Below are 26,380 nucleotides of genomic sequence, written 5' to 3' on the forward strand. Positions count from 1 at the left end.
GTGAAAACACCAGAAAAAAAGCTAAAAAACCTCTTTAGGCCAACTAGCAGTACATAAACCTTATGATGTTTCATCAAATACTCATTTAATAAGATGGAAGCAGAATATTTGGTGTTTTTGTTAAAAGAAAACAGACAGAACTGATTAATCGACTATAATAACAGCAGGTGATTAGTTGTGTGATGATTAGCTTCCACTGCTCTCTGTGTGGATCTCTAAATGTAAGTTGCTGTTTGTCGGCCGCAGAGGATTTCAGTCTCATCCTGTGTTGTCCGTGTCGTCGTGTGTCTGTCCTCTCAGACAGGAGGTCCTGGCTGCCCGGTCAGGCTGTGGTCCGGGCCATGTCGTCCTCAGGTGGTGTCGTCTCTCCTTACACCACCCTGGCCATCAGTCACCCAGCAAAGTCCGTCACACACGTAGAGCTGCACCGCCCGGACAAACGCAATGCCATGAACAGAGCTTTCTGGAGGCAGGAATACGTTTCTATTCATATGCAGTCGTTTGAGACACCAACAACTAAATGATGATGATGAGACTTTTTTTTTTACATGTGAAATGCTTCAAGAAAGACTTCACCCCCAAAATGGTCGTTTGTATATTAGTTACTCACCCCGTCTGACCTTAAGTTCTTGAAGTAAACTTACATTTTTTCTCATGATTCAGCGGTGAATAGAAAAAAACTGACAACATATTGTGGCAGCCGGGGTGGGCGAGCCCAGGGAGTAGTGATGGCAGGAAAATACTACAGACTACCAGAGAGAAATGGATTGCACTTTGCACACGCCCCCTTAGTGCCAGCAGGCAATCAGCGCAACAAGGCACACCTGAGAGAGCCGGCCAGGGGAGCTTCATGGGCGGATATAAAAGGAGAAGGAAGATGTGAAGTCAGGGGAAGTAACTTAGGTGAAACCATTCAAGACGGTGAGATATTGTGAGACTACTTAGCCAACGACCCTGGAACGGAAGACTACCCCCACTGGATTGCCCCCGGCTACTGACCCCTGCTTGGAGGAGAACGACGCCCCTGCCCCATCCCTGGACCGTACGAGACTTGCGCCTTGTGTATCAGACCCCGGAACTGCACCTAGACCCTTCTCTTGCTTAACGGACTTGTATTGGCTGTGTGGCTGCTGTGTCGTTACCAATACCCCAGTAAAGTATTTGATTGCCACGTCTTTACGTCTCCGTGTCTTTATAAGTATTGCATATTGTCCAGTAACACCCCTGACCACCCCGGGGCTGTTACATTGGTGGAGAATGTGGGCATTCTAACCGGCTTCTGGACAATATCTAATATTTATATTACGCGTCGTATCGACATCAAAATGTCCGCGCCCAACCCTGTGCAGGAGCTTCTCGCAGGTCTCATAGCCAGCAATGCGGAGACTCAGAGGAGGCACGAAGAGGCACTGCAGCTGCAAGTACAAATGCTGCAACTTCAACAGCAAACACAGCACCAACACCACCAGCAAATGGAAAAATATATGGAGGTGCAAACCAACCAACAGGAAGTGAAACGACTGGAGCGAGTGAATCCCTCGCGCTTCCTGGTCAAACAAACAGCCAGTGACGAAGTGGAAGCTTTCCTTCTGACTTTCGAAATCACTGCAAAACGTGAACAATGGCCCGAGGAACGGTGGGCAGACTTGATCGCTCCTTTTTTGACGGGCACCGCGCAACGGGCTTACCAAGACCTAGCCAATATTGCACCCGTCACCTACGCAGCACTGAAGGAGGAAGTGCTTCAGCGTAGCGGGGTGACTCTTCTGACAAAAGCGCAGCGATTTCATGAGTGGAATTATGATGCCACCCTCTCGCCAAGAGCGCAACTGTATGATATCACGCGGATCACTACCGCCTGGCTGATGTCGGAGCCCCTCTCATTTTCCCCCCTTGATCGGGTAATCATGGATAAGTTACTGAGGTCATTACCGTTTGAAGCAAAAAAATTGGCAGGACAAAAAAATCCCCGCAGTCTCGAGGAACTGACTGAGGTAGTGGAGGGCTGGCAAGCGGCGCAGGCTCTGGTGCGTGGGGGAAGACCGCCCAAGATGGAAATATCCCCCCGGCCCCGACTGTTGAAACATGGAGATTCCCCACGAGAGCCGGCCATGAGGACCCCTCCCGTGGAAACCCCCCAGCGCAGATCCCTGTTAAACCCCGACACCCGCAGGTGTTATGACTGTGGGGAGATGGGACATATTGCCTGGAACTGCCCACAGCGGGGGGACGCCCCCATGCCCACAGCTAGCGAGACTAGTCACCCCTGTGGACTACTGACCACCTGTTGGGCCCAACAGGGCGATTTGGCCCCACTCACCCCAGTACGAGCGAACGGGCATGACGCGACCGCCCTGGTCGACTCCGGCAGCGCCGTCACCCTCGTCCGCCCCGACTTCGTCGAGCTACCCTATCTGAAAAGTACAGTATCAGTCACCTGTATTCACGGGGAGACCAGAGACTACCCCACCGCGATCCTAGAGCTTCACACCACCCAGGGGAAGAGCACCGGACCGGCAGGGGTGGTACCCGACCTACCGGTGGACCTCCTGATCGGAAGGGACTCCACTGTCTTCCCGGGGCTATGGAGAGGCCTGGCCAACGGGAAGAAAGCCCCACCACGAAAACCACACCGCACGCCAGGAAAGTTGTGTGGGTTCCAGGGGGCCGACCCCCTGAGCTCCACGTCCCCCCTCTCAGAAGGCGCCGCCAGCGCCGCCGTCCGGGCCGCGGAAGCCGCCATTCGTCCAGCCAGGGAGGAGGACCCTCTTCCAGCCCCCGAAGAAAGGGATCCAAGCCAGGCCAGTGAGGACGCCTGGGCTGATTTGTTCCCACTAAACCCCGAGGACCAACCCCTGCCTGCCCCTCTAGCGGGACGCTTCGGGACCGCCCAGCTGGAGGACGCCAACCTCCAAAATGCCCTGCGACAGGTGTCCGTGGTGGACGGCAAACCCATGGATGGGGTAAGACAACTAATTTACCCTCACTTTGCCATTAAAGCTAATTTGTTGTATCAAGTGGTAATGAAGGCCGGGGCACCCCTTGAGTGGTTATTGGTGCCCCGCCCTTTTGTGTCGGTGGTGCTCCAGATGGCCCACACCCACCTGTTGGGGGCCCACCTGGGGGTGGAGAAAACCCTGGACAGAATCAAGGCCCGGTTTTACTGGCCCGGGGTGAAAAAAACGGTGGAGGACTACTGCCGGAGCTGTCCTGACTGCCAGCGGGTCGCCCCCCAGCCGCACCATCGCAATCCGCTGATCCCCTTACCCATTATTTCAATTCCCTTCAGTAGGATTGCGATGGATTTGGTGGGACCCCTCCCAAGGTCCAGTAAGGGATTCCAGTACATCTTGGTGGTGCTGGATTACGCCACTCGCTACCCAGAGGCCATTCCCCTTCGGACCATGGCCACCAAAGGTATTGCCAGGGAATTAATGATGTTATTTTCTCGTGTAGGCATCCCGGACGAGATCTTGACTGATCAGGGGACCCCCTTCATGTCAAGAATCATGAGGGACCTGTGCGGGCTAATGAAGGTAAACCAGTTAAGAACGTCGGTATACCACCCGCAGACAGACGGCCTAGTAGAGAGGTTTAATCAGACCCTGAAACGGATGCTCCGGAAAGCCATGGAGGCAGACGGACGTAATTGGGATCAGCTGCTCCCTTTCCTCATGTTCTCCATTCGTGAGGTTCCCCAGGCCTCCACGGGATTTTCCCCCTTCGAGCTGTTGTACGGAAGACGGCCCCGGGGACTCCTCGACCTGGCCAAAGAGGCCTGGGAACACCAGCCATCACCCCACCGTACGCTGGTGGAACACGTGGAAGAGGTAAGAGAGAGAATGGCAACAATTTGGCCGATGGTTCGAGAACACATGGCCGAGGCCCAGACTGCCCAAGCCCGGGTCTACAATAGGGGAACCCAGCCCAGAGAATTTAGCCCGGGGGACCGAGTCCTGGTATTAGTCCCCACATCTGAGTGCAAATTCCTGGCTCGGTGGAATGGACCCTATGAAATAATGGAAAAAATAGGAGAAGTGAACTACAGGGTAAGACAACCAGGGCGACGACATCCAACAAAGGTGTATCACATTAACCTGCTAAAAAAATGGGTGGCCCGTGAGGCCCTATTTTCCCTCTCTCTCTCTTCCCCTCCCACCACAGGAAAGACGGAGGCAGTAGAGGTCCCCATGGGAGAGCAGCTGACCCCCAGCCAAAAGCAAGACCTCCGCGAGCTAGTGGACCGATTCCGGGACGTCTTCTCCCCAGAGCCGGGGTACACCGACCTCATCCACCATCACATACATACCGAACCTGGGAAGAAGGTACGTCTCAGGCCGTATCGGGTGCCAGAAGCCAGGAGGACCGCCATTGAGACAGAGGTACGCAAAATGTTGCAGGCGGACATAATCGAGCCCTCCAGAAGCGAGTGGTGTAGCCCCATCGTCCTCGTCCCCAAACCTGACGGCTCAGTCAGGTTCTGCAATGACTTCCGCCAGCTCAACCAGATCTCCAAATTCGACGCCTACCCGATGCCACGAGTGGACGAGATGATCGAACGGGTAGGGAGTGCCAGATTCATTACCACCCTGGACCTCACGAAGGGCTACTGGCAAGTGGCCTTGGCCCCCGAGGCCAGAGAGAAGACAGCCTTCGCCACCCCCGAGGGGCTGTACCAGTACAAACGGCTCCCCTTCGGTCTCCACGGGGCCCCACCTACCTACCAGAGGCTGATGGACCAAGTCCTTCGGCCCCACCGAGAGTATGCCGCGGCGTACCTAGACGACATCGTCGTACATGGGGAGGAGTGGGGGACCCACCTGCGTCGGGTCGACGCCGTGCTCCGAGCCCTGAGGGGAGCGGGGCTAACAGCTAACCCCAAAAAGTGTCGCCTCGGCCTCCGAGATGCGGATTACCTGGGGTACACCATTGGGCGAGGTTGCGTCAAGCCCCAGGTAGGGAAGGTCGAGGCGATCCGGGAATGGCCCCGCCCCCGCACCAAGAAACAAGTAAGGGCATTTATTGGACTGGCGAGCTATTACAGGCGATTTGTCCCCCACTTTTCCTCCCTTGCAGCTCCCCTGACGGACCTAACAGGAAACCGGCTGCCAGAGCGGATCCAGTGGACAGCAGAGACAGAGGAGGCCTTCGAGAACCTCAAGAGGGTGCTGTGTTCAGAACCAGTGTTGGTGACCCCGGACTTTGAGAAACCGTTGGTGGTCCAGACCGACGCATCAGAGACCGGGGTAGGCGCCGTCCTGGCCCAAGTACAAAATGGTGAGGAACACCCGATAACATACATCAGCAGAAAACTCTTGCCCAGGGAACAGAAATATTCCACAGTGGAAAAAGAATGCCTAGCCATCAAGTGGGCCCTGGGCGAGCTCAAATATTACTTATTGGGACGAAAGTTCACTCTGGTCACCGACCATGCCCCATTGGTATGGATGTCGAGAAATAAAGAAAATAACGCCCGGGTCACCCGCTGGTTTCTGTCTCTGCAGCCCTATGCCTTCTCTGTCGTCCACAGATCCGGTGCCGCTCACGGAAACGCCGATGCCTTGTCCCGCAGGGACGCCTGGTGTTCCTGGAGCAGTCCTCCCCCCAGGTCAGATTTAAGGGGGGGGGTGTGTGGCAGCCGGGGTGGGCGAGCCCAGGGAGTAGTGATGGCAGGAAAATACTACAGACTACCAGAGAGAAATGGATTGCACTTTGCACACGCCCCCTTAGTGCCAGCAGGCAATCAGCGCAACAAGGCACACCTGAGAGAGCCGGCCAGGGGAGCTTCATGGGCGGATATAAAAGGAGAAGGAAGATGTGAAGTCAGGGGAAGTAACTTAGGTGAAACCATTCAAGACGGTGAGATATTGTGAGACTACTTAGCCAACGACCCTGGAACGGAAGACTACCCCCACTGGATTGCCCCCGGCTACTGACCCCTGCTTGGAGGAGAACGACGCCCCTGCCCCATCCCTGGACCGTACGAGACTTGCGCCTTGTGTATCAGACCCCGGAACTGCACCTAGACCCTTCTCTTGCTTAACGGACTTGTATTGGCTGTGTGGCTGCTGTGTCGTTACCAATACCCCAGTAAAGTATTTGATTGCCACGTCTTTACGTCTCCGTGTCTTTATAAGTATTGCATATTGTCCAGTAACACCCCTGACCACCCCGGGGCTGTTACAATATTAATATGAATTTAAATGTTTTTTAAAATTCTTTAAGCTGAAAAAGTTTTCTTCAAGAATTCAATGTAACACGGAGGGAGTAATTGAGGTAGCAATGGTCATTTTGGGACTGAAGTACACCGTTCACATTAAATCCTTCAGAGCAGTGTTTTACAGAAAAGTTGCGATAGACAATAATATGTTGGGGCTGGATGTCGGCACTCATCTCCCAATACAATTGGAAAAGTTTTGACATATGAAGAATCGTTTACAACATATAAATACACTTTCCATAAATGTGAGAGCACTTATAAGAACTTATCTCGGTAACTTTAAATGTAATTTTATTCCACAAATAAGAAACACTGTAAACTGTTCTTTTGTATACAAACTTATTTAAAGAGAAAATGAATGCCCGAGAGGTTGTCCAGTAGCTGTATTTTGTAATTGGCTAATTAACACAATGCATTTTGAATGAAAAGGTGCGCTGAGTAGAGTGCAGATCTCCACCAGGTGTTGCTGAAATGACCACTGCTGTATTGTGTGAGTGAAAGTATACAACTCAGAGGCCACCGACCGCATGATCCTTCTGGCTGAGATGATGAAGAGCAGCTAGCCTACAAAATGATTTGAAAGATATTTAATAACTTAACAGAAGGCGACTGTGTTGAGTCTGAGCAAATCCCTCTGTGAAGGCACAAATGACAGGATATTATTAAAAAGTAAACTACTTTAATTCATGATTGATGCACTTGCACTAAAGTATTTGTTTAACAGTTTATCCAACACTGATGGTAACTGTTGTTGTTTTCAGTGAGATGGTGGTCTGCTTCAATGAGATAGCTGGGGACCCGGGCTGCAGAGTGGTGGTGGTTTCTGGAGCTGGGAAGGTCTTCACAGCTGGTGAGTATCTGAGCGCTCGCGCTTCTTTTTTTTAATGACACTATCTCCATGGTAATGTTGTATTCGCTCTCTGCTGTGCTGCCGTCCAGGGATCGACCTGATGGACATGGCCGGCGACATACTCAGTCCGGAGGGCGACGACGCTGCCAGAATTGCCTGGAACATGAGAAAAGTCATTGCCAAGTATCAAGAGACGTTCTCCGTCATAGAGAAGGTCAGACCTGCAGAGTGGTGCTCTTCATCCCACTGAGGATGAAGAGATCGGACCGCTCACAGACGTGATTATGTATTTGGATGGACACCATTTAAACTGTGGCATTGTCGGTTTACGTTTTCTTTTTCTTCTAGTGTCCAAAGCCTGTTATAGTGGCCGTCCACGGAGCCTGTGTTGGGGGAGGTAGGACTTCATCATCATCATCACAGTGTTTCCATGAATTCAGATGTCGGAGACTAGATATCACAAAGTTACATTAGTGGGTTAGCTGGCTAGCTTTGGTCTTTACTCTGCTTCTCTGGTGTCAGGTCGCTGCCACACTTTTAATAATTACACTGTATACTATATTACTACCCTTTCGCCAAAAAATGTATATAATTTCACAAAAAAATATTACAACTCCCGGTGTGCTGCAGAGATCGTATCAGAGGATGGTGTGTGTGTGTGTGTGTGTGATTTCAACTGGCAGAGAACAGAGCAGTGAGAGGCCTGCGTGAGTTTTCACACCGTCATGGTCACGGTGGATGTTTTGCTCTGCTGCAGGTGTTGATCTGATCACAGCCTGTGACATCCGTCTGTGTACCCAGGATGCCTGGTTCCAGATAAAGGTACAGCTACGTCTAATTATGACGTGCTGAGGGAAAATGGGAAATGTCTCAAACAGGGACCAGACAAACGATCGAGATGCAAAAAGTAAAATGTGTGATTTAAAGATGGTGAGATTACTTAAGTTTGAGTTAATTAAATCAACTGAGTGAAGGTAAAAGAAAAGGCTTTATATTTGTTTTTACACTTAAAATACCTGAGTAGATTGTCTCCACACACCATACAGTAGATGTTCTGATGGGATACTTGTGGATGACGTCACCACAGTCCGTGTCTGCCTTTGTGGTCGTCTTCACAGGAAGTTGATATTGGACTTGCAGCAGACGTTGGAACTCTCCAGAGACTTCCGAAAGTCATCGGCAGCCGCAGGTAAACGGGCTATTTAAATTAACGTTGTCATCAATATTATCATACATTATCATCTGTTGCTCGCTCTTAAGTCACAGGATAGATGTAGAAATACATGTGATGTAGTGTGCAAGGCATCAATACAGTTACAACAAAACATTACAAATTAAAAATAACATTTTAATGTTTTTTCTTGTGAAAGTTTAACGCCAGTACGGACTTGGTGTTTCAATTAGTTGCAAATAAAATAAATGTCCATTGCGGATTTTTGTGACTTTGGTAAATCTGAACTCACCCTTTTTCAAACACTAAAGTCACAACAACACTAAAAGACTAGGGACATTTTGGGTTAATGCATATAATCCACGGCGCCTGATCCAGGAAATAAAGATAACAAAATGTCTGATGGCAATATAACATAACTATGTATAATTAAGCTACAAATTCACGATTTTGCATTTCCTGTGGTTTAAAGTTGCGTATGACGTCCATATTGTTGTCATGTGACACTTTCTCCAGCCTGGTGAACGAGTTGGCTCTGACCGCCAGGAAGATGTTTGCTGATGAAGCAAAGAGCAGTGGACTGGTCAGGTAAACGCATCCTACAGAATCACACCTACATACAGGCCTTTCTTTTCCTCAGTAGTGTTCCTGAGCCTGTGTTGGTTCTGACGTTTCCGCCATCATCTCAGTCAGTGAACCAGCTGCATCAACGTTTATTGGTAAATTGATTGAGTCAGCCCCACCAGGGGTGGTGCAGCGTACATGCTCCTCTTTACTGCTTGTCTCTCAGTGAAGTGCTGCTTTTATTTTTGGTTGCTTGTCTTCGTGGATATATTTACCATTCTGAAGAGGAGAAATGCTATTTTGGAGATTTTAAATATAGTATATCAATTACATATCACAGCGCAACAATCACCTATTTTACGCACTTATTTGTTCCACACGTTTCCTCTCCAGCCGAGTGTTTGCCGATAAGGAGGACATGATAGCTGCAGCTCTGGAGATGGCCGGGGAGATCGCTGGCCGCAGCCCCGTAGCCGTGCAGGGCACCAAAGTCAACCTGGTCTACTCCAGAGACCACAGTGTGGCCGAGGGACTGGACTACATGGTGAGAACACCACTTTTATTTTCTCCTCATCGCCTCAATGCCTGGATGTTAGTCAACACTGAGCACCTCGTTTGTCCCTTTCCAGGCTACCTGGAACATGAGCATGCTTCAGACTCAGGATGTGATGAAATCAGCTCAGGCCTCCATGGAGAAGAAGAGTCCAAAGACGATCGCCTTCTCCAAACTCTAACCTCAAGAGATGCTGTTGGAGGAGGGGGGACCACATCAGAGTTTGTCTTTCTAAATATGAGGATGATTTCGTGAGACTTTAAGGGAGAGTTCACCAGCTTTTATGTGGCTGATGGTAAATGAAGAAATAAATCCTCCAGTGCGTGCTATATTGACTCTCCTGCTAAGGAGCCATGTTAGCTGTGCCTACATGTACCAGGATGCATTGCGAGCAGTGATTTTCTACGTCTCAAAGAAAAAGAACTCACCTAAACTGGATAAAATACATTACACCTTCGGAATTCAAGTTTCTCTTACACTAAACTAAGACGGGCTTACTTGCTCTGTTAACTGATCCTAGAACACCCAATAACATCCGTACTCTTATTTTGCCTACTGTTGGAAACGTGACAAGCGCACGTTTTTTGAGCAGCGTCACAGCTACTGAAGTTGAGTGTAGAACTCCGTAGTTTTTTTCCGTCTACAAAGTGCGTCACTGGAGGAAGGGACATGAGGAAGAACAGATTTTTGCAGCTGTGCCCCCACAGAACATCAGTAACAACTAGAGGTGTTTCTTTCCCACTATATACACCCAACTGATAGGAAGAGAAGGTTGATAATCTGAATTTTCCTTTTAAGAAATTGAGGCTTGAATCCATTGTTGGAAATGAGATGATTGGTTTCCAAAGATCTGTATTATTGTTTAGGTGGAAAGGCCTCTGAAACAGCAGCATACTCTACTTCCCATCTCATTTGTGTGAAATCACAAGTTATTGAGGTTAACATCTGTCCTACAGGTGACAAACTGAAATATGAGAAATGACGCTCAGCTTGTCAGTAAAAGAAACAATAGTAACGGCAAGTTTTTGTAATTCTGTAATCTACTTGAAGAATGTTTAATCTTATTAAAGAAACTCATCTGAAAGTTAAGAGTTTGCTGTGATTCTTAAAATAACAGGTGCAAAAAGTGGATTAAAATAACTTAAAAGGCTTTATTGATTAAAATAAACTTTACAAATATATTTAAAAAGTGGAACCAGGACACATTCAAGGTAGCGGCGGTGTCTGCTTGGCCCGGAGCTTCTGTAAGGTTTTCTGTGAAGAGATTGGTAGAAAGTATTCAGGCAGCCAACAGCAGCAGTTTGGTGCTCGCAGTTCTGAAGAAGCATTTAGTCTTTAAAAACATATCCTCAAGAGCTTTACCTTGTGGAACTCTTTGGCCTTCAGTCGGTTGGTTGCAGAAGCTTGCTGTCGGCTCCTGATGGCTTTCTGACGCTTCACCTCCTCCAGCTGCTCGTACAGTCTGCACAAACACAGGGTCACTTACAGATACACTGCATCTTTGTGATTGAATGCAAGTAATCACAGATTGGGTTTAACGGATATAACATGTACCGGTAGTCACATTGTCGGTTGCTGTTTGGAAACGCAGCGTTCAAAGTTAAGTCCTGAGTGGGAGAGAGGGGCTTAAATATAAATATAGAAAATTCAGGCAGAGGGCCGGGTCTCTGCAGATACAGATCAGTCTATACATACAGCAGTTGAGGAAATTGTTAGATATTAATTATAAATTTAACCCTTCAAACTAATTGTAAGAGTAGTAGTATAAGCAACATTTACTCCAGACTGTGTGAAGGTTCAAAGTTGATAATATTGTACCTCAGAGTTCTCTGGTGCATCTCAGAAACATCCCGTTTCCTTTGCTCCGGTGTGCAGCTCTTCACCTCGACCACCTGTTTACCCCTGGGATCCCTCGCTGAAGGACCAGACAGATTACACAGATTACTGCAGACCACTTTACAGAAGGACTTCAGATGAAACCTTTACTCAGCAGTGCAGCACTCAATGATTATAAAACACTCCTTTCATTACCATACCACGATCTATCCCAACACCACTTTAATTATAGGTCAGATATCCATATCTGAAGTCTTATTACCATGAATGACACATGACCAAGCACCCCAGACTATCTCCCCCCCTTTGTTCAGGCCGTTTGCATATCGCCAACGTGTGAGCCTGAATGCATCGTCTCATTCTGCCACCCATCATACAAACGTTAACCTATTTGTGCCCTAACTAAACTCTTTACAAACATTTGTTCTGATTGGTCAGAAGTGGTACGTTTGAATTTCTTTAGATATTAAAGAAATTCGATTTTTTTTAAACACTGCATATTTGTGCACAGCTTTGATAATTATCCCGCTGAGGTTCAATAATCCCAAATACTTGATGTTGCTCCTTGTAGTAGTATTGTCAGTGCCCACATGCAAAGGGCTCCTATGGTAAATGGACTGTACTTGTAAAGCGCTCTTCTAGTCTTTCCGACCACTCAAAGCGCTTTCACACTACTCGTCATCATTCACACACTGATGGCAGGTGCTAAGTGACACCTGCCATCAGACCAACTCATTCACACACACCGTAGGAACAGCTACGGGAGCAATTTTGGGGTTAAGTGTCTTGCTCAAGGACACATCGACATGCGACTAGCGGAGCCGGGGATCAAACCACCGATGCTCTGATTGAAGGACGACCCTGCTCTCCACAGTCGCCCACAGGTGAAAACATTCTCTATGGGTTTCAATGCACTCTCAGGATGCATGTCTGTTTGCCTCCATAAAACCGAAGGACTTACTTAAGATAATAGTAAAACTATATATAATAGAAGTGTGAAATGGAATAAAGTTCAGATACCTGGAGGGAGAAGCTGGGGCCTTTTCTGCTCGATGGAGCCAGATCTCTCATTAGTTTGATGCGGCTCAGCCTGTCCCCCCTTTGACTTGGTATTAGTCTTATGTTGAGTTTCTGCCTTACTGGGGACTGGCTTAGATTCCTTAGCAATAGACTGCTCTCTGGTTTCAGATGGCGCTGAGATCTCTGTTTGAACCTTGGCAAGAGCCCCTTTGGCCTTGATCTCCTCCACCCTGCGGGACGATCTCTGGAGCAGCGCTCTGCGCTTCTGCTGGTGGACCTCCTGCAGGTCTCTGCTGGGACCCCACTGAAATGCCAGGAGCATCCCTGGATCTAGGGACAGGAACTAATATTATCAAGACATCTTTGTATTGTGTTGCAGAGATATCTACTGAAATGAGCATGCTAACCAGCTAGCCCCAGCCCGTCTTGTAACACCACTTGTACCTCTACCTGCTGCCCGAGGGCTCGTCAGTCACGTTAAGGTACAGCCCCCGGTTAGTTGCACAGTAAACACAAAGACGGTTGGAGTTCTTAGCAACCACCCGCTCCGGGCAAGAAACCACATTCAGTGGCAAAGAAAAGAAGCGATGTAACAAAAGAAGCAAAACCAGGGTAAATATTGGCGTGGCTCTCCACCGCTAGGTTTGATGCTGAACACAAAATGTTTCTTTTACAACTGTAAGTAACATCTAACGTTGGCTATTTTGCATCTTTAGTACAACTAATGACACAAACCAAAAAAACATTCCAACTAGAGTCGGTATATGGTTTTCTTGGTAAAACAGAGCTAAGCAAGCTGCAACGTAAGTCATACACCGACCACACGGGAAGATTGTCTCACAGTTTCAGCAGTTCGGTTAAAGTTTGACGGACGGTAGGAGGTGGTGAATTGCTGCCCTTTACTTGTTTGGAGCATGTGGCCAGGCATTACAGCTTTTAATTAAATCTGTTTAAGTATGTTGATTATTGCTACTTTTCTGTTCCCGATCCCTATACATCTCATGTAGATATATTCAGTGTGTAACTGTTGGGACTGTACCTGGGTGTGTGTGGTTCCCATCCTGTGCCGACGTGGATTCAGACCTCTAGAAGAGACGAGGTCTGTGTTCAGAGATCAGAAAGACGCCTGCTGAAGTCAAAAACGTGTGTAGACAGTCACCTCCGTCTCTTGGGCTTGCTGTCCCTCTTCCCTCACTCCGTCAGGATGTTCGTCTTCCCACGTTCCCTCTTCCTCAGTGACGGTCGTCTCTTGGTCCTGCAGCGTGGTGTCGGTCAGGCTCACTAGTGTTATCTCCGACTGCTCTAGGATCCCCTTCTCACCGGCAGCTTCCTGATGGACAGGGAGGGATGACAAGAGGAACGACATTGCACATAAGTTCTAAAGCAATAAGGAGAACAAGGTTTAACAACAGAACAGAACTGACATTTTCGACTCAACAATTAACGTCCTGCAGCCGAAGCTCTAACTGGGCAGATGTTGCCTTTATGAGCACTGCAATAGTCAGTTAATGGTTGAAGGATGATGAACAAAAAAACAAATCGTACCAATATCTTATCTGAGAAAGGACAGACGCGGTTTCTGTCTGCTCCATCTCCCCCTGACATGTCATCACACATTGTTAAACGTGACAAGCTCAGAGCTGTTGGCTCGTCGTCCGTCCTCGTGTCAGGAGACAGCACGAGGACGGATTCATGGGGGTGGTACTGGGAGGTGATGAGCTTGGAGAAGGATTCATGGGAGGCGGGGGAAGCTGCCGCGCAGCTGGACGGCTCCTCCGCTCTGAGGTGCTCGGGGGACGGCTCGGACTCATCGGTTTCAAACTCCTCGGAAGACGTGGAAACGCCGTGTTCCCCGCTGGCAGGCTGTCCCTCAGGGGACGTAGGCACTTCGTGTTCGGGCAGGTGAAAGGTCATGGAGAGGCCTGCCGTGTCGTTGTGGGTGACCTCAGCCAGCAGTGGGTGGAATGAGTCCAAGTCTGGAACCACTGAAGATTGAGATGAACATTAAGCACACCATGTATCGAACTACGCTAGGCTGAATGTACACGGAGCGGTTTTCTCTGGCAGGCCGCTGGGAGCACAGTTTAAAGAATGTACTTCGAAGAAAAAAAAAGGTGCCGGGTGCAGCGCTTCATCTCTAGGCAGCCACATACGCCTTCTCCTCATTTGGAACAATTGAAAAAGACGCTGGTGCTCATAAAAAAAAAAAGAAGTAATAAAATAAAAAACAAACGCTGAAAAACAAGACTAACTGCTTGAATATGTTAGAGCTCACCTTCAGTCCTCTCTGGGTCCAGGTCCATTGGACTGGTTTGGTTCTGCTCCGTCCGGTGACGTGGATTCACACCAGGGGCCGAGGCCCTGTGAGACGAGGCTTCTGGAGGCAACGACGGCACACTGGCTTCAGTCGAGACACCAAGATCCACGTGGGTTCTTTCATCTGCAAAGCAGCAGAGGAGTTGATGACTAACTCTACTTTTTTTCGTACCAAAACCATTATCGGGTCAAAACTATGTCAAATGCAAACAATACATTTGGTGTCTGAATTACTTCTGACACCAAATGTTTTTGTTTTTTTAAATCAAAGAATGTAAGATTGGCATTGATAAAATAGGTTTTGATTCATTCATTTCTATTTAGCATTAATTGTTTAACAATAAAACATTGCAAAGATGACAAATAGCCATTACAAATAAATATTATGGACAAAAAATGAAAAAAAAAGAAAAGAAAAAGACTTTAATCCTTACAACCAGTTCCAGTTCCCCCACACACTACTACCTGAGCTTCCACTGTGCTGGCCAGTGGACTCATCCAGCTCCACAACCAGCGGCCTCATCCGGCTCTCCTCCAGACCTCCATCCAGCCACGTGGTCGACTGCTCGGATGCCATCCGACCCGTCAGCTGGCCGGCGTAAAAGTCCTGCCCGCCGCTCAGCCAGTGAGAGCTGGACTGATGGGAGAGTCGACCGATCATCCGACTCAGAGTGGAATCCCATCCGCCGTGATCAAAGCTCACCGAAACCGGCGGGCCAGGCAGCTGACCAATCATGGACGAGTGAGCGGACGGTTGACCGACCAGCTGGTCCATGGCCGAGTCCCTCTGGTCAGCGGCGAGACAGGACGACTGGTCCGCCAGCTGGCCGATCAGAGGTCTGAAGGAGTCCTGCTCCTGGTCCTGGGCCAGTGACGGGTCCTCTCCTGAGAAGTGCTCCAGGATCGGAGTGACTGTATTGTGCCAATCCTGTAGCAAAAACAAAACGTCAGTTAAATGGTGGGTATTTTATTTTTTTTACAGTAAACTATTTATACTGCAAATAGCCATTGTGGATTGTGAGTCACTGACCAGCCCACTCCTCTGTGCTCCTGCGGTGTCCGAGGGAAGAGACCGGCGAGCCGTAGAGCTTTCATGCTCCCCGCTCCTCTCCGGGACTCGAACCGAAGCCTGCTGGGAAACCGAAGAGCCGGGTTCCTCCACGTATGAGCCTTCTCTGTCTGCGGAACGACAAGAGAGGAAACGAGACAAACGTGATGCAGCCTCCTGAGACGAAATGCTGATTCATGTGCTACCACTGAGGTTGGCCTGTTCAAACTAAAACAGGTTTGTGACAATTTAAAAATTCAGATTTGGATGGTCGCTATACCTTTAAGTTATATTGCTCAACAACATCCTTAAAAAACACTTCATAGACTGATCTAAAATGAATCACTTGTTACCCACTAGGAGTGTGTAGCAGTGTCGGTATGTAAACAGACCCTGTCCTCTGCTTGCATTTGCTGTGTACGGGACTATTACACCCCCCCCCCCACCCCCCTCCCACCAATAAGCAGGGTGTGCTGCCCATTCTCATGTCAAACGCCGCCACTTTGTCTTGCCCCTCGGCGTAAAACAAGACAGGAGACACCAGGATGAAGCGTGCCTTGGGTTGCTTTCATTCAAATCCAAAAGAAAAGAAAAGAAAAGGAGAGAGAATATTCTTGAAACACATTTGTAGCATACCTGTGGTTTTGCCAGCAGCGCTGAGGGAGATGTTAAGCTCCCTTGTGTATCTGTCTATAATGTTCTGGATGCTGCTGTCGTTAAACAGAGAGTCCACGGCCAGACCAGGACCGCCTGCAGCCGAGCAGTCCTTGATACGGGAGCTTTGAGCGGCCGGCGAGGAGATGTCGAGTGAATCTGCTCCTCGTCCTGGTTTTGCAAAATGTCTGAGCGGCGGGGATTTATCTAATGAAGAAGAGGGGGGAGAAAGAGAGGGAAACAGATTTAGGCTGTCATAGAGTTAGAAACACAACCAGCATGTTGTCTGGATTATAAAGGGAACTTAACGGGACAGCGGGGTTATACGAGGCAGGCACTTATCCATAGGCAGTGCATTACACCTACAGTAGAAACAGACAGAGTACCAGCACGGGAGCAAAGCAATGTACTGCTGTGGACTGGGCAAACAGCAAGATGTATTTTAGACACCTTAAAATTAAAAATATATATAATCTATATCAGTTTAAGTGTACACTGTATTTAGAATATTTTCTCTGCTTTACCTCGTCGTCAGACAGCCCTTTAGGACGGGGAACTGAAGCCAGTTATTTTTCCTTTGCAGAACACAGGAACTGCTGGTCTACCAGTCTTTTTCTTAGGCGTTTAAAGTATGTTTTGCTGCTGCTGCAGTCAACAGCGGTACATTGCTTTGCTCCCGTGTTGGTACTCCTGTCTGTTACAAAAACATCCCAACAAGCCACACACACTGCTGTCCCTCACCGGCGTGGACGTTCAGCTCAGGGTCGGTGGTGATGTAGCTGCCGGTGGAGATGGTGGTGGAGGAGAGGCAGTCAGAATCTGGAGTCCTATGTGCAGACTGACACGTGCACACAAAATAAGTGTTAAAGGAGACACTTTTTTTTTTTTTTTTTAAACAACGATTTGGGACACGCGTACATGCACACACACACACGCAAAGACACACACACTGAGCTCAGATCAAGTGTAGAAGCCCTCATGAAATGTATTTATATCAAATACACTTTAGGTCCAGGTAAAGTCACATCATCGCTCTGTATACAGAAACAACACACGACATCTAGACACAGACACGCAAAGACTCACACACACACGCAGACACACACACACGCAAAGACACACACACACTGAGCTCAGATCAAGTGTAGAAGCCCTCATGAAATGTATTTATATCAAATACACTTTAGGTCCAGGTAAAGTCACATCATCGCTCTGTATACAGAAACAACACACGACATCTAGACACAGACACGCAAAGACTCACACACACACACACACACACACACACACACACACACACGCAAAGACTCACACACACGCAAAGACACACACACACACTGAGCTCAGATCAAGTGTAGAAGCCCTCATGAAATGTATTTACATCAAATACACTTTAGGTCCAGGTAAAGTCACATCATCGCTCTGTGTACAGAAACAACACACGACATCTAGACACACACTCCATAAAAGACAAAGGTTGACACACAAAGTAAAAGCATCTCAAGCATAATCAGAAGCTGAGGCAGATATGTCTCTAGCATTCAGATTTGGCTATCTTTCATCATCGATCCACAGCATGTGAACCTCAGAGTGTATTCGGAATGCAGTAAACGGAGCACCTCGGTAGCCGAGTGGTTACAGCGTATAACCGCACCGTCCCAGGTGCGTGACACTGATGCTTTTTCACTGCATTCTGATCAAAACTGTTCCTTCACCGTGTAACTTTCTCATCAGTGTCTGCTGCAAAAAGTTTACCACGAGGTTTATGACTTGAAAGAGAACAAAGCGTTTCAGCAAGATCGGTTACCTCTGTGGAGGGTCTGTTGCTTGTGACCGCAGGACCAGAGGAGTCGGCTCCTCTCCCAGAGTCGGAGGATAGCGGTGAGATCATCCTCAGGACTGTATCTGGAACACAGCGTTCCAACCCGAGAGCAAATAGCATTACTTTCTGATCAAATACTAACATTTTTTCCTCCCATCCGTAGTCTTCATCTCATCACTCTTACGTACCAGACCCTGAGGATTCTGGAGACGTCCCTGCTCCCATCAGCAGCCTCTTTTTCCAGACTCCTCCCGAGCTTGTCCCAGAGCTGGTTGATCGTTCAACCGCCCGCTGCCCACTGCTGGACCAAGAGGGCGCCTGCGGGGTCCTGTCAGAGGACACGGACGATTCAGAATCCTCCAGCCGATCCCAGCCCAGAGTGGGAGAGGGGACCGTCACACTATCCTCCGGGCCTGTGGGTATGAAACACCGACAATCCAATCGAATGGTAATCACCTCTCAATAGCTTGTCACGTGGCGCGGGCGTGTGATGAAAACAGTCTCGTGTTTCTGGGGCTGAGCTCACCTGCGACTTGGCTGGAGTCGACCGGTGTCTCCACCTCTTGAATGGCACTGAGCTCGTGTTGCTCCGTCATCATCTCCATGGCGCCCAGCCTGACGCGGGTCACCGGGGGCTTTGCTGCTCGAGGAGGGAAGAGTCCCGAGGGGAAGAATGACGCCGGGGCAGATCCGGTGAGATCTAAATGGAAAATTTTAAAATCACTTTTTTAAATTAAAAACAAGATATGTTTAATGGGCTGGAATTTAATGGAAAATGTGTAAATCCATCCAAATGATTTTGATAATTAGTACCTATCAAAAGGGAAAAATGTTTCCGTCCTGCAGTGAAATGGAAAATGTGTGAATAAGATGCGACACACTGTCTGCCCTCTGACATGGGATTTACCCGTCTCACCACTGTTGGTTGTCGGTTGCGGAGGGGAGCCGTCGTTCTCCAGAGGGTCTTCTAAGTGAGCTAAAGTTCCTCCGTTAGACTCCTCTATAGCTCTCAGCAGGGACGCCAGTAATTTGAGGCGGGTCTGACCGATGTCCTCTGAAACCAACACTTCACCGGCAGCCTCTGGAACCAGCTGTGGGTGAGGAAAATGCATCAGGAAAGTTGTTCTACCTATACGTGCACGTGGACTCACTGAGCTCAGTTCAAGTGTAGAAACCATCACGAAAGGTATTTTATAATAATACACTTCAGGTTATGGTAATTTAATTTCAAATCATCGCTCAGTGTAACGAAACAACCACTTTGATTTTGATTCAATCTGTGGAGAAACAAAGTGATTTGTCTCCTGTACTGCAACAACAACACCAGGGCGGTAAATGTTCCCAGACTTACTTGTTCTTCAGTATGAATCAGAGCCTGCAGAGTCTCCTTTTGCCGCCTCATCTGCTCCATCTCTGCTTCCTGTCTCTGCCTCTCGTCTTCTCGCCGCCTCTGCTGAAGAGCCACAGTATCCCTCAGCTCCAGCACCCGTCTCTGGACCTCCAGCAGCTCTCGTCTCTGCCTCTCCATGTCGCCGTCGGCGTCCTCTTCCTCCTCCTCCCCGGAGCTTGGGGACCCGGTCCGCAGGGAGCCATGTGGCGCGGGCCCTCGCTCGCCCGAAGGTGCCCTATCTGTGATGCGCGGGCTTGTGGCTTGGATGGAATCAGAGGCCGGCTGAGGCGAGACGCTGGCTGAATGATGCGTTGGGAACCGTTTGTAAGATGGTGGCTCGGAGGAGGGTCTCACTCTCTCTGGAAGGTGCTCCGTCACTCTCTCCATTATGTTGTCGGTCAGCCAGGCGGTGACATCCGGTCTCCGGTTCCTCGGATCGCTCGAAAAAGATCCAACTTCATCCGGCAGCAGCAGCTTGGAGCCAACGCTCACGCCCGGAAGTCGTGAGGGCGGAGCCGGCATGTCGGACTCTCTTGTGGGAACATCCGCAGGGGTTTGCCGTTTGCCGTGGATGTATGGGGGCGCCGCAGGGGTCGTAGGGAGCTGCGGGGGAGCTGGGAGATGAGCAGACTGAGAACCGTGCAGAGGAGGATGAACAAGGAGGCCCAAAGGCACGACGGCCGGCGACGTGGCGGTCATGTTGTAACGTATCCGTAGAGCTCGCTGGTATTCCTCCAGGCGCTGGCGAGCCACCTCCATGGACCTCTGGTGAATCCTACAAATGAAAAGGTGGTCAGAGGAATACAAGTAAAGTCAATTTTATCATGGCCTCAAGAGGCTTTCACAATGTATACTTAGATCCTCTGAAGACGTGCGTTACCACAATAAAGTGGCGTCATTTCAGGCTTCAAAACACACCCGTTTTGTTCCAGCAGCCGCTGTTGGTACTCTTTAATCCGTCTGGTGTGTTCATCTTCACCTGCAGGAGGCACCAGCTGTAGAGTGCAGGGGCAGCAATTATTCCTCATTGAAGTAACAGTACTACACTGACCACACTTTACAAAGGGTATCTTACAGGAAGTCCCCCAACAACACCTGTAAAAACTGGAAGTTGACAAGAATATCGAGAGGCCTACCTCAGTGGCTGCACCAGGAGTGACAGAGGTGACTTCCTGGTCATGGACAGGTACTTCTGGTTGGTTGATGGGTTCGTCCTGGGTCACAACAGCCTTCAGGTCTTCTCTCTCCCGCTGGGCCTCGAGCAGCATTTGCTCCAATTTGGCTTTCTGCTCTTCCAGCTCCTGGAGCAAAACCACCTGCTGCTGCTTCTCCCTGTCAAGCTCCTCTTCCTGAAGAAATAAAAAAAACCAAGGTTTAAAAACAGCAAACTTTCACTGGATATTGACCGAATATCCAAAAACTCACGAAGCCACCTGTCGGATCACCTGCTCCTGCCTACGTGTTTAGAAGCTGTTCCTGCATTGTATCATATTAAATAGGAACCAATATCTACCTGTCTCTTTCGTTCTTCTTCAAACTCTTGGACTCTGCTTGCAAGTACATCAGGAAGTGGAGGATCTGCTGCAGACGACCGCGCCGTTGTCTCCAGCGCTGGTCGAATTAAACAGAAGAAAAACACAAAATGGTTATTTTCGCACAACAACTTCAAACTGTGACTTCTTTGGCTGTAGTGGGATTTATATTTGGAAACCAAAACAGGAGCAGATCTCAAATTTGAGAAGAATTTCAGAGAAGAGAACAAAAACCCTAAAAGACAAAAACAGGTGCTATAACTCCTAGTAGTAGACAGCACTTTGAACATAGAATTCAAATTGTAAATATTAATATTCAAATATATTAATATTCAAGTTAAATATTACTCTCGTAGAAGTCCAAAAGTATTCGCATCAACATTAAAGCAGGCTTCATAAAGGTAGGGCGACTCATGCAGAACGGCCCATTTCAGAATAAGTTACAGAAGTTATTGGATCATAATTATTTATGCATTAATGTGTTCATCCCTTTAATGTTGCAGCTGGTAAAGCTGTGGCTCATTTGAATTACTTTGTATACCGCTGGGTAGTTTAATCTATTATAATATATATGAACGTATTAGTTGATTCGATTTTTTTATTATTATTCAGAATAAGGTATTTACTAAAATAAATGGAGTGTAGTAAAAACTACAATATCTTCCACAGAGATATAGTGGAGTAGAAGTATAAAGTAGCGGAAAACGGAAATACTTGAGTAAATGTACTTAGTTACATTCCACCACTGTTAACATGAATACATTAAATAAACCTTTGTTTAAAGATTTAAATGTGATTTGTGATATTGGGCTATATGAATATGAATACAATTGACTTGACAATACAACTCACTATTAATTAAGAGCTTTCCCAAATAAATGTGTAAATAGGGGAAAAATATGAAAACAATGAAAGAAGAAATCTCAAGTTGTTTAAATATCAAAATGGAATGTTTTAATCACATTGTGCTCGGTCTTCTAGGTCCATCTTACTACAGTTGATGACAGTGAATGACCTACCTGGCGGTGAGCGGACAGGCTCAGGGAGCTCCGTGGGCAGCAGGAGGCCTTTCTCCTCGCTGGACAGAGAGCCCGTGTCGATAGTCGTGTCCCGCTCGGGGATCTGGTCGGTGGCAGCGGTCGGTGAATCGGCTGCAGGGCCGCGACTTTCGTGGTCAGTCCACTGGTTGGTCTGGCTCCTGATGCGATCCAGGAGTTTCTTCAAAGCCCGTCTGGGAGCAGGTTTGGAAGACGCCGCTGCAAGTACAGAAAAATCTCTGAATGCAGTTCTGGCTGGGTAACCGCCTGGTCTTGCTCAAGATGCTTGTCCTTGACTGGAGAATTTACATAATTCTTATAATCTATTGCAATAACCCAAGATATATGTATTGATGTTGTGTAAACAGCCTTTTTTAACAATTTGGTAACAACCCTTAAAAATGAATAAATACAGGTTTCATGTGTATCTGGTGCTTCTCCTCACTGTGATCAGATAATTCCCGCTCAGCGCCATGTTGTGTTGTTGCTGCTGCCCGTGTGGCGATTCCATCCATTGAGACGTCTAGCTCTTGGTCCTGGCTGCCTGTGGACAGAGCTGGCAGAGGCTCGGGTACCAGCTGCACCACCAGGTCACCTTTGACCCCTGGGATCAGACACAGGCGAGGTTCAACGAGGCTCCAGTAAAACTGTACCTGTACGCGGTATCTCCCACCAAAGCAGACGCCATTTTGCTGCGCGAACATACAAATAAAGCTCAATACGATGACGATTTAAGAAACTGTATTAACAAGAGTGACACCTTCTGGCGAGATCAGAATGATGCGCTGGAATCCGATGACGTACTTCGTTTTGTGACTATTTGCTTCAAAACACATTCAAAGCTGAATACTACACCGCTGAACTGTCCTTACTCCTCTCTCCGGTGTACATGTCCTCAAAGGCAAACTCCATCTCCCTCTGGAAGTCCTCCCTCGTCTCCTGTCTCTTTAGGAGAGGCTGGAAGATCTGAGCGGGCATCTGGGACACCTGCTGTCTCCTCCTCAGCAGGTCCGTCTGCTGCATGTGCTCCAGTTCAACGAGCAAGCGCTCGCGATCCTGAAGGGGGCCATCGAAAACAGATTCAGTTTTTTTTTTTTAAAGCGCTCAATTCTGGACCAAGTGGGTCAAATATGTAAGACCCTTTTACAGACAGATCTTGTAGAGGGGTCAAGTGACTGACCCTGTAATGTGGTTTTAACTGAGCAAACCTCATTGATTTTTATTTTATTTTCTTCCGGGTCTCCCCCGGACATATTTTTCATTGCTCTTGCGTGCACACTTTACCTCTCCCAAAATGATAAGTTACCAACTTTCAAAATCTGTCGACGGCAGAAAATATAAAGTATAATTGCCCATGTGCTGATGTATGTTTTGAGAAGAATCCCACACTTAATATTTACAGCCTAAATCCTTCTTGCACTCTGATGCAAGACTACTGAACATGTTTATGGGGAAATGTTTTATCACAGTACCGACTCATTTTCTTAGGATGAACTGCACGTGCATTTTGGATGACAAATGTGTCAACACAGTAATATACACCACTACAAGCTGTACATGAAGCGGTTTGTCTTCTTACTGTGGTGAATGGTATTATCCTGCTGCCGGTCAACCGTGTTTGCAAAAGTTAGGGCAAGTTACATGAGAGCAAATAATCTCGCTAATACACATTTTGGTGTCTATCGGCTCATTTCAGTAACCGGTAAGTTGTACCTGGACGAGATGTTCCCTCCTCAGAGCCTCCTTCCCTCTAAGGCGAGCCTTCTCGAGCTGCTCCTCTCTCCTCCCCTTTTCCTCCCTCTGTAAGTCCTGCAGTCTCCTCACCTCCAGCTCAGCTCCCTGGTGGGCATTAGGCTACAGGCACATGCACAGATTAGACAACTCTGACAGGAGGGAGGACAAGCTAACCATTAGTGCACGCAATAACCGGAGGGATCACCTGCTTCGTGTCGGCCTCTCTGTCCACTATGCCCTCAGGCATGTGGTAATGCGTGGTGGCGAATGCACTCAGGTCAGATTTCTTCACTACACACGGCTTCTTGTAATCGATTCTCTGCTAGAACAAGAGAAGCCGATGTAACATCCTCCTTCCAGAACCTAAGCTGTGCAACTTAAAAAGTTAGTGTTTTTACATTGTAAACGGGACAGATTGGTAGCAATGCTTAGTTGTGTGTTGGTAGGATGGAGAGATATCAAGCCTGAGCCAAAACATACGTGATAAGTGAACAGGTATCTGAAATCACCTGGCACACTTCTGTATTGAATCAGTTTGCCCAAACTTAATTCTGTGACATCCATACTCCAATTTGGCACATTAATTATTACTGTGACCTCTAAAAGTCAGCCAGCAAATCCAGCTGGCTTGTCGGGTCAACAGGACAATAGTAACGTTATGATCACTGATCGGCACCTGAATGGGGTTGGGGAGAGGCGGTGGGAGGCTGGACACTTTTGCTGATCTTTCCTTTTCTGCGTGTAGCGCCTTCTTCCTGACATTGATGAGTCTACAGACAAGCAAATGAACAGACTTAATGTTCAGTCGGTGCTGACTAAATTCCGACATGTAAACGTCTTTCGGGCAAATGTTTGTGAAGGCTGCGTACCGGCTTTGCCTCGCGTCATCTTTAAGCCTCTGTGATTTGAGCTCCTTCAGGGCTTCCCGATAACGCTCCTCTGCTTTGACATGATTTTCCTCCTTCCTGTGAGCTATGGCTTCCAAGTCAGGTTCCTTGTGCAGATAAATGAAAAATAAACAAAAATTCAATGATTGGGAGACTGTTTTCACCTGATTGTGAGGTTGACATTTTGGTTTCAGCTGTTCCGTGGTCGGGTGTTGAGCTCTCTTTCGGTGTCTCCAAATTCATCTTACATTTTCTTTTGCACTCCTGTGTCCCTGACCGACAAGCTGGAGGCTCTCCTGGTAGAGCGTCTGCAGTGCGTGGAGTTTCTCCCTCTGCTGTCGCTCCCAGTCCTCCCTCAGCTGCTGCTCCAGCTGCGCCAGCTCACGCTGCCGTCTCTGCTCAACCTCTCGGCGGATCTGCAGCGAGATGCACCTCTGCTGCTCCCGCACCTGGAAGTCAATGCACAAATATATATGTATACATACTCAGTCTTAAAAAAGCTGACGATTTTTAAATCTACCCAGAGGGGTGTCTTTTTATAAAGGTATGTCAAAAACGGCAAACGTATTTTAGAACGTCTTTCTTAAATGAGCCCAACATATTGAAGCAGGAGAAAGCTGTTTCGTCAAAGCAGCCTCAGTCAAGCCTGCTTTAAGAACAGTTCACTTCTTAGAAAAAAGACCCAAGATTACAAGCAAAGATCCCGTATGTCAATAGTGAGGAAAATGGGAATGTTAAGACAAATCTGTGATGTTCACAGCCACAGAATACATGTTGAAACATATCACAGAACAAATGACCTACACCAGTACCAGAACCACCAACTGAAATCAACTCAAATATGATAACGTTACATTTGAATTGATCTTTTGATCTCTTTTAACTGCAAGATTTCTGGATTTCTGTTTCTTTCTTCTTTTTTTGCTAAGTGACATTTAAAGAGAGCACATATGCTTATGATTCTGATATATACACAGACGTACAAATAAAGCTGGTCTTTGATTTTCTGATTTTCAGTTATGTACTGATGTATGCTCTGTCAGTAACCATTACAGGTGTTTACATTGTTTTCCATTTTATTAGGCCTGGCTGAAGTCATAGGCAATTTTTCTGAACGAAACATCCTTCCCATGATACAGTAAGAAGCTGTATTCACGGGCATGCAGAAATCATGGACATGAAGTGAAGCAGAAGGCAGAGACATCACTGAAATGAACTTGTTTCGTTAGTAACACCATTAACATCGGCGTTAGCTTACCTGCTGTATTCGTAATTTTCTCCTCCGTTCATGTTCCTCTCGTATTATCCGAGCTTCTTCGTTCGGACTGAGTCTTAATTTGGCCACTTTTCTCTTCATTTTCCTCAAATATTGCTAGTGGCCATTTTACCAAAAAGCAGGTAATGTTAGCAACTCCGTCAGCAGTGCTAACGCTAGTTAATATTGGTTAGCTAGATTTAGCTTCATTGTGCTCTAGGATTCACTGCCACGGACATCCTGGTTTAGCTAAATTGTTAAACGTATTTGAATATATTATGGAAATGGTGACGTTACCGAACAAAGACGAAATCAACCCCATGAGTTTTGTTTAAGACCAGAAATCCATGCAAACCTGACAAAAAAACAAACCGTGAACGTTTTTGTCCCACACGTCATATCCGGTGGTTTAAACTGCCCGCCGTACCCGTTCCGTGATGATAAAAATTCCCCGTGTTTCTTACCATTGACTAAACATAGTTCCTACCCAT

The 26,380-nt window shown here is 47.7% G+C and overlaps 2 protein-coding genes across 4 annotated transcripts; one reads left to right on the plus strand and one right to left on the minus strand.

Annotated features, from left to right (window-relative positions):
• Positions 1-682: 682 nt before the first annotated feature.
• On the plus strand, positions 683-10,436 carry LOC306779954 (uncharacterized protein). 2 transcript variants are annotated; one of them, XM_079272084.1, is made up of 9 exons: positions 683-5,608; positions 6,982-7,070; positions 7,160-7,284; positions 7,419-7,467; positions 7,828-7,892; positions 8,189-8,259; positions 8,758-8,829; positions 9,199-9,349; positions 9,435-10,436. In XM_079272084.1, exons 1-9 carry the CDS (start codon positions 1,326-1,328, stop codon positions 9,537-9,539), a joined length of 5,010 nt encoding a protein of 1,669 aa, XP_079128210.1. In that variant the 5' UTR covers positions 683-1,325; the 3' UTR covers positions 9,540-10,436. The 2 variants fall into 2 exon arrangements, 1 of the variants encoding a protein (XP_079128210.1); XR_013772130.1 differs by lacking the exons at positions 7,419-7,467; positions 7,828-7,892; positions 8,189-8,259; ... (1 more) ...; positions 9,199-9,349; positions 9,435-10,436 and having other exon boundaries at positions 683-5,277; positions 5,531-5,608.
• Positions 10,437-10,494: 58 nt separating this feature from the next.
• cep295 (centrosomal protein 295) lies at positions 10,495-26,055 on the minus strand. 2 transcript variants are annotated; one of them, XM_079272437.1, is made up of 29 exons: positions 25,893-26,055; positions 24,883-25,083; positions 24,617-24,741; positions 24,424-24,517; positions 23,953-24,066; positions 23,727-23,867; positions 22,886-23,069; positions 22,459-22,617; positions 21,996-22,232; positions 20,958-21,055; positions 20,581-20,793; positions 20,363-20,439; positions 19,406-20,219; positions 18,971-19,145; positions 18,581-18,754; positions 18,243-18,467; positions 18,040-18,137; positions 16,974-17,070; positions 16,215-16,439; positions 15,561-15,709; positions 14,996-15,458; positions 14,490-14,654; positions 13,760-14,199; positions 13,374-13,544; positions 13,254-13,299; positions 12,215-12,544; positions 11,177-11,273; positions 10,721-10,820; positions 10,495-10,612 (listed from the first exon to the last, which is right to left on the minus strand). In XM_079272437.1, exons 1-29 carry the CDS (start codon positions 25,989-25,991, stop codon positions 10,565-10,567), a joined length of 5,559 nt encoding a protein of 1,852 aa, XP_079128563.1. In that variant the 5' UTR covers positions 25,992-26,055; the 3' UTR covers positions 10,495-10,564. The 2 variants fall into 2 exon arrangements, with proteins under 2 accessions (XP_079128563.1, XP_079128562.1); XM_079272436.1 differs by having other exon boundaries at positions 18,962-19,145.
• Between the last annotated feature and the right edge of the window lie 325 nt (positions 26,056-26,380).

This window comes from Melanostigma gelatinosum (genome assembly GCF_949748355.1).
Source record: "Melanostigma gelatinosum genome assembly, chromosome: 7".
Taxonomy (NCBI): Eukaryota; Metazoa; Chordata; class Actinopteri; order Perciformes; family Zoarcidae; genus Melanostigma; species Melanostigma gelatinosum.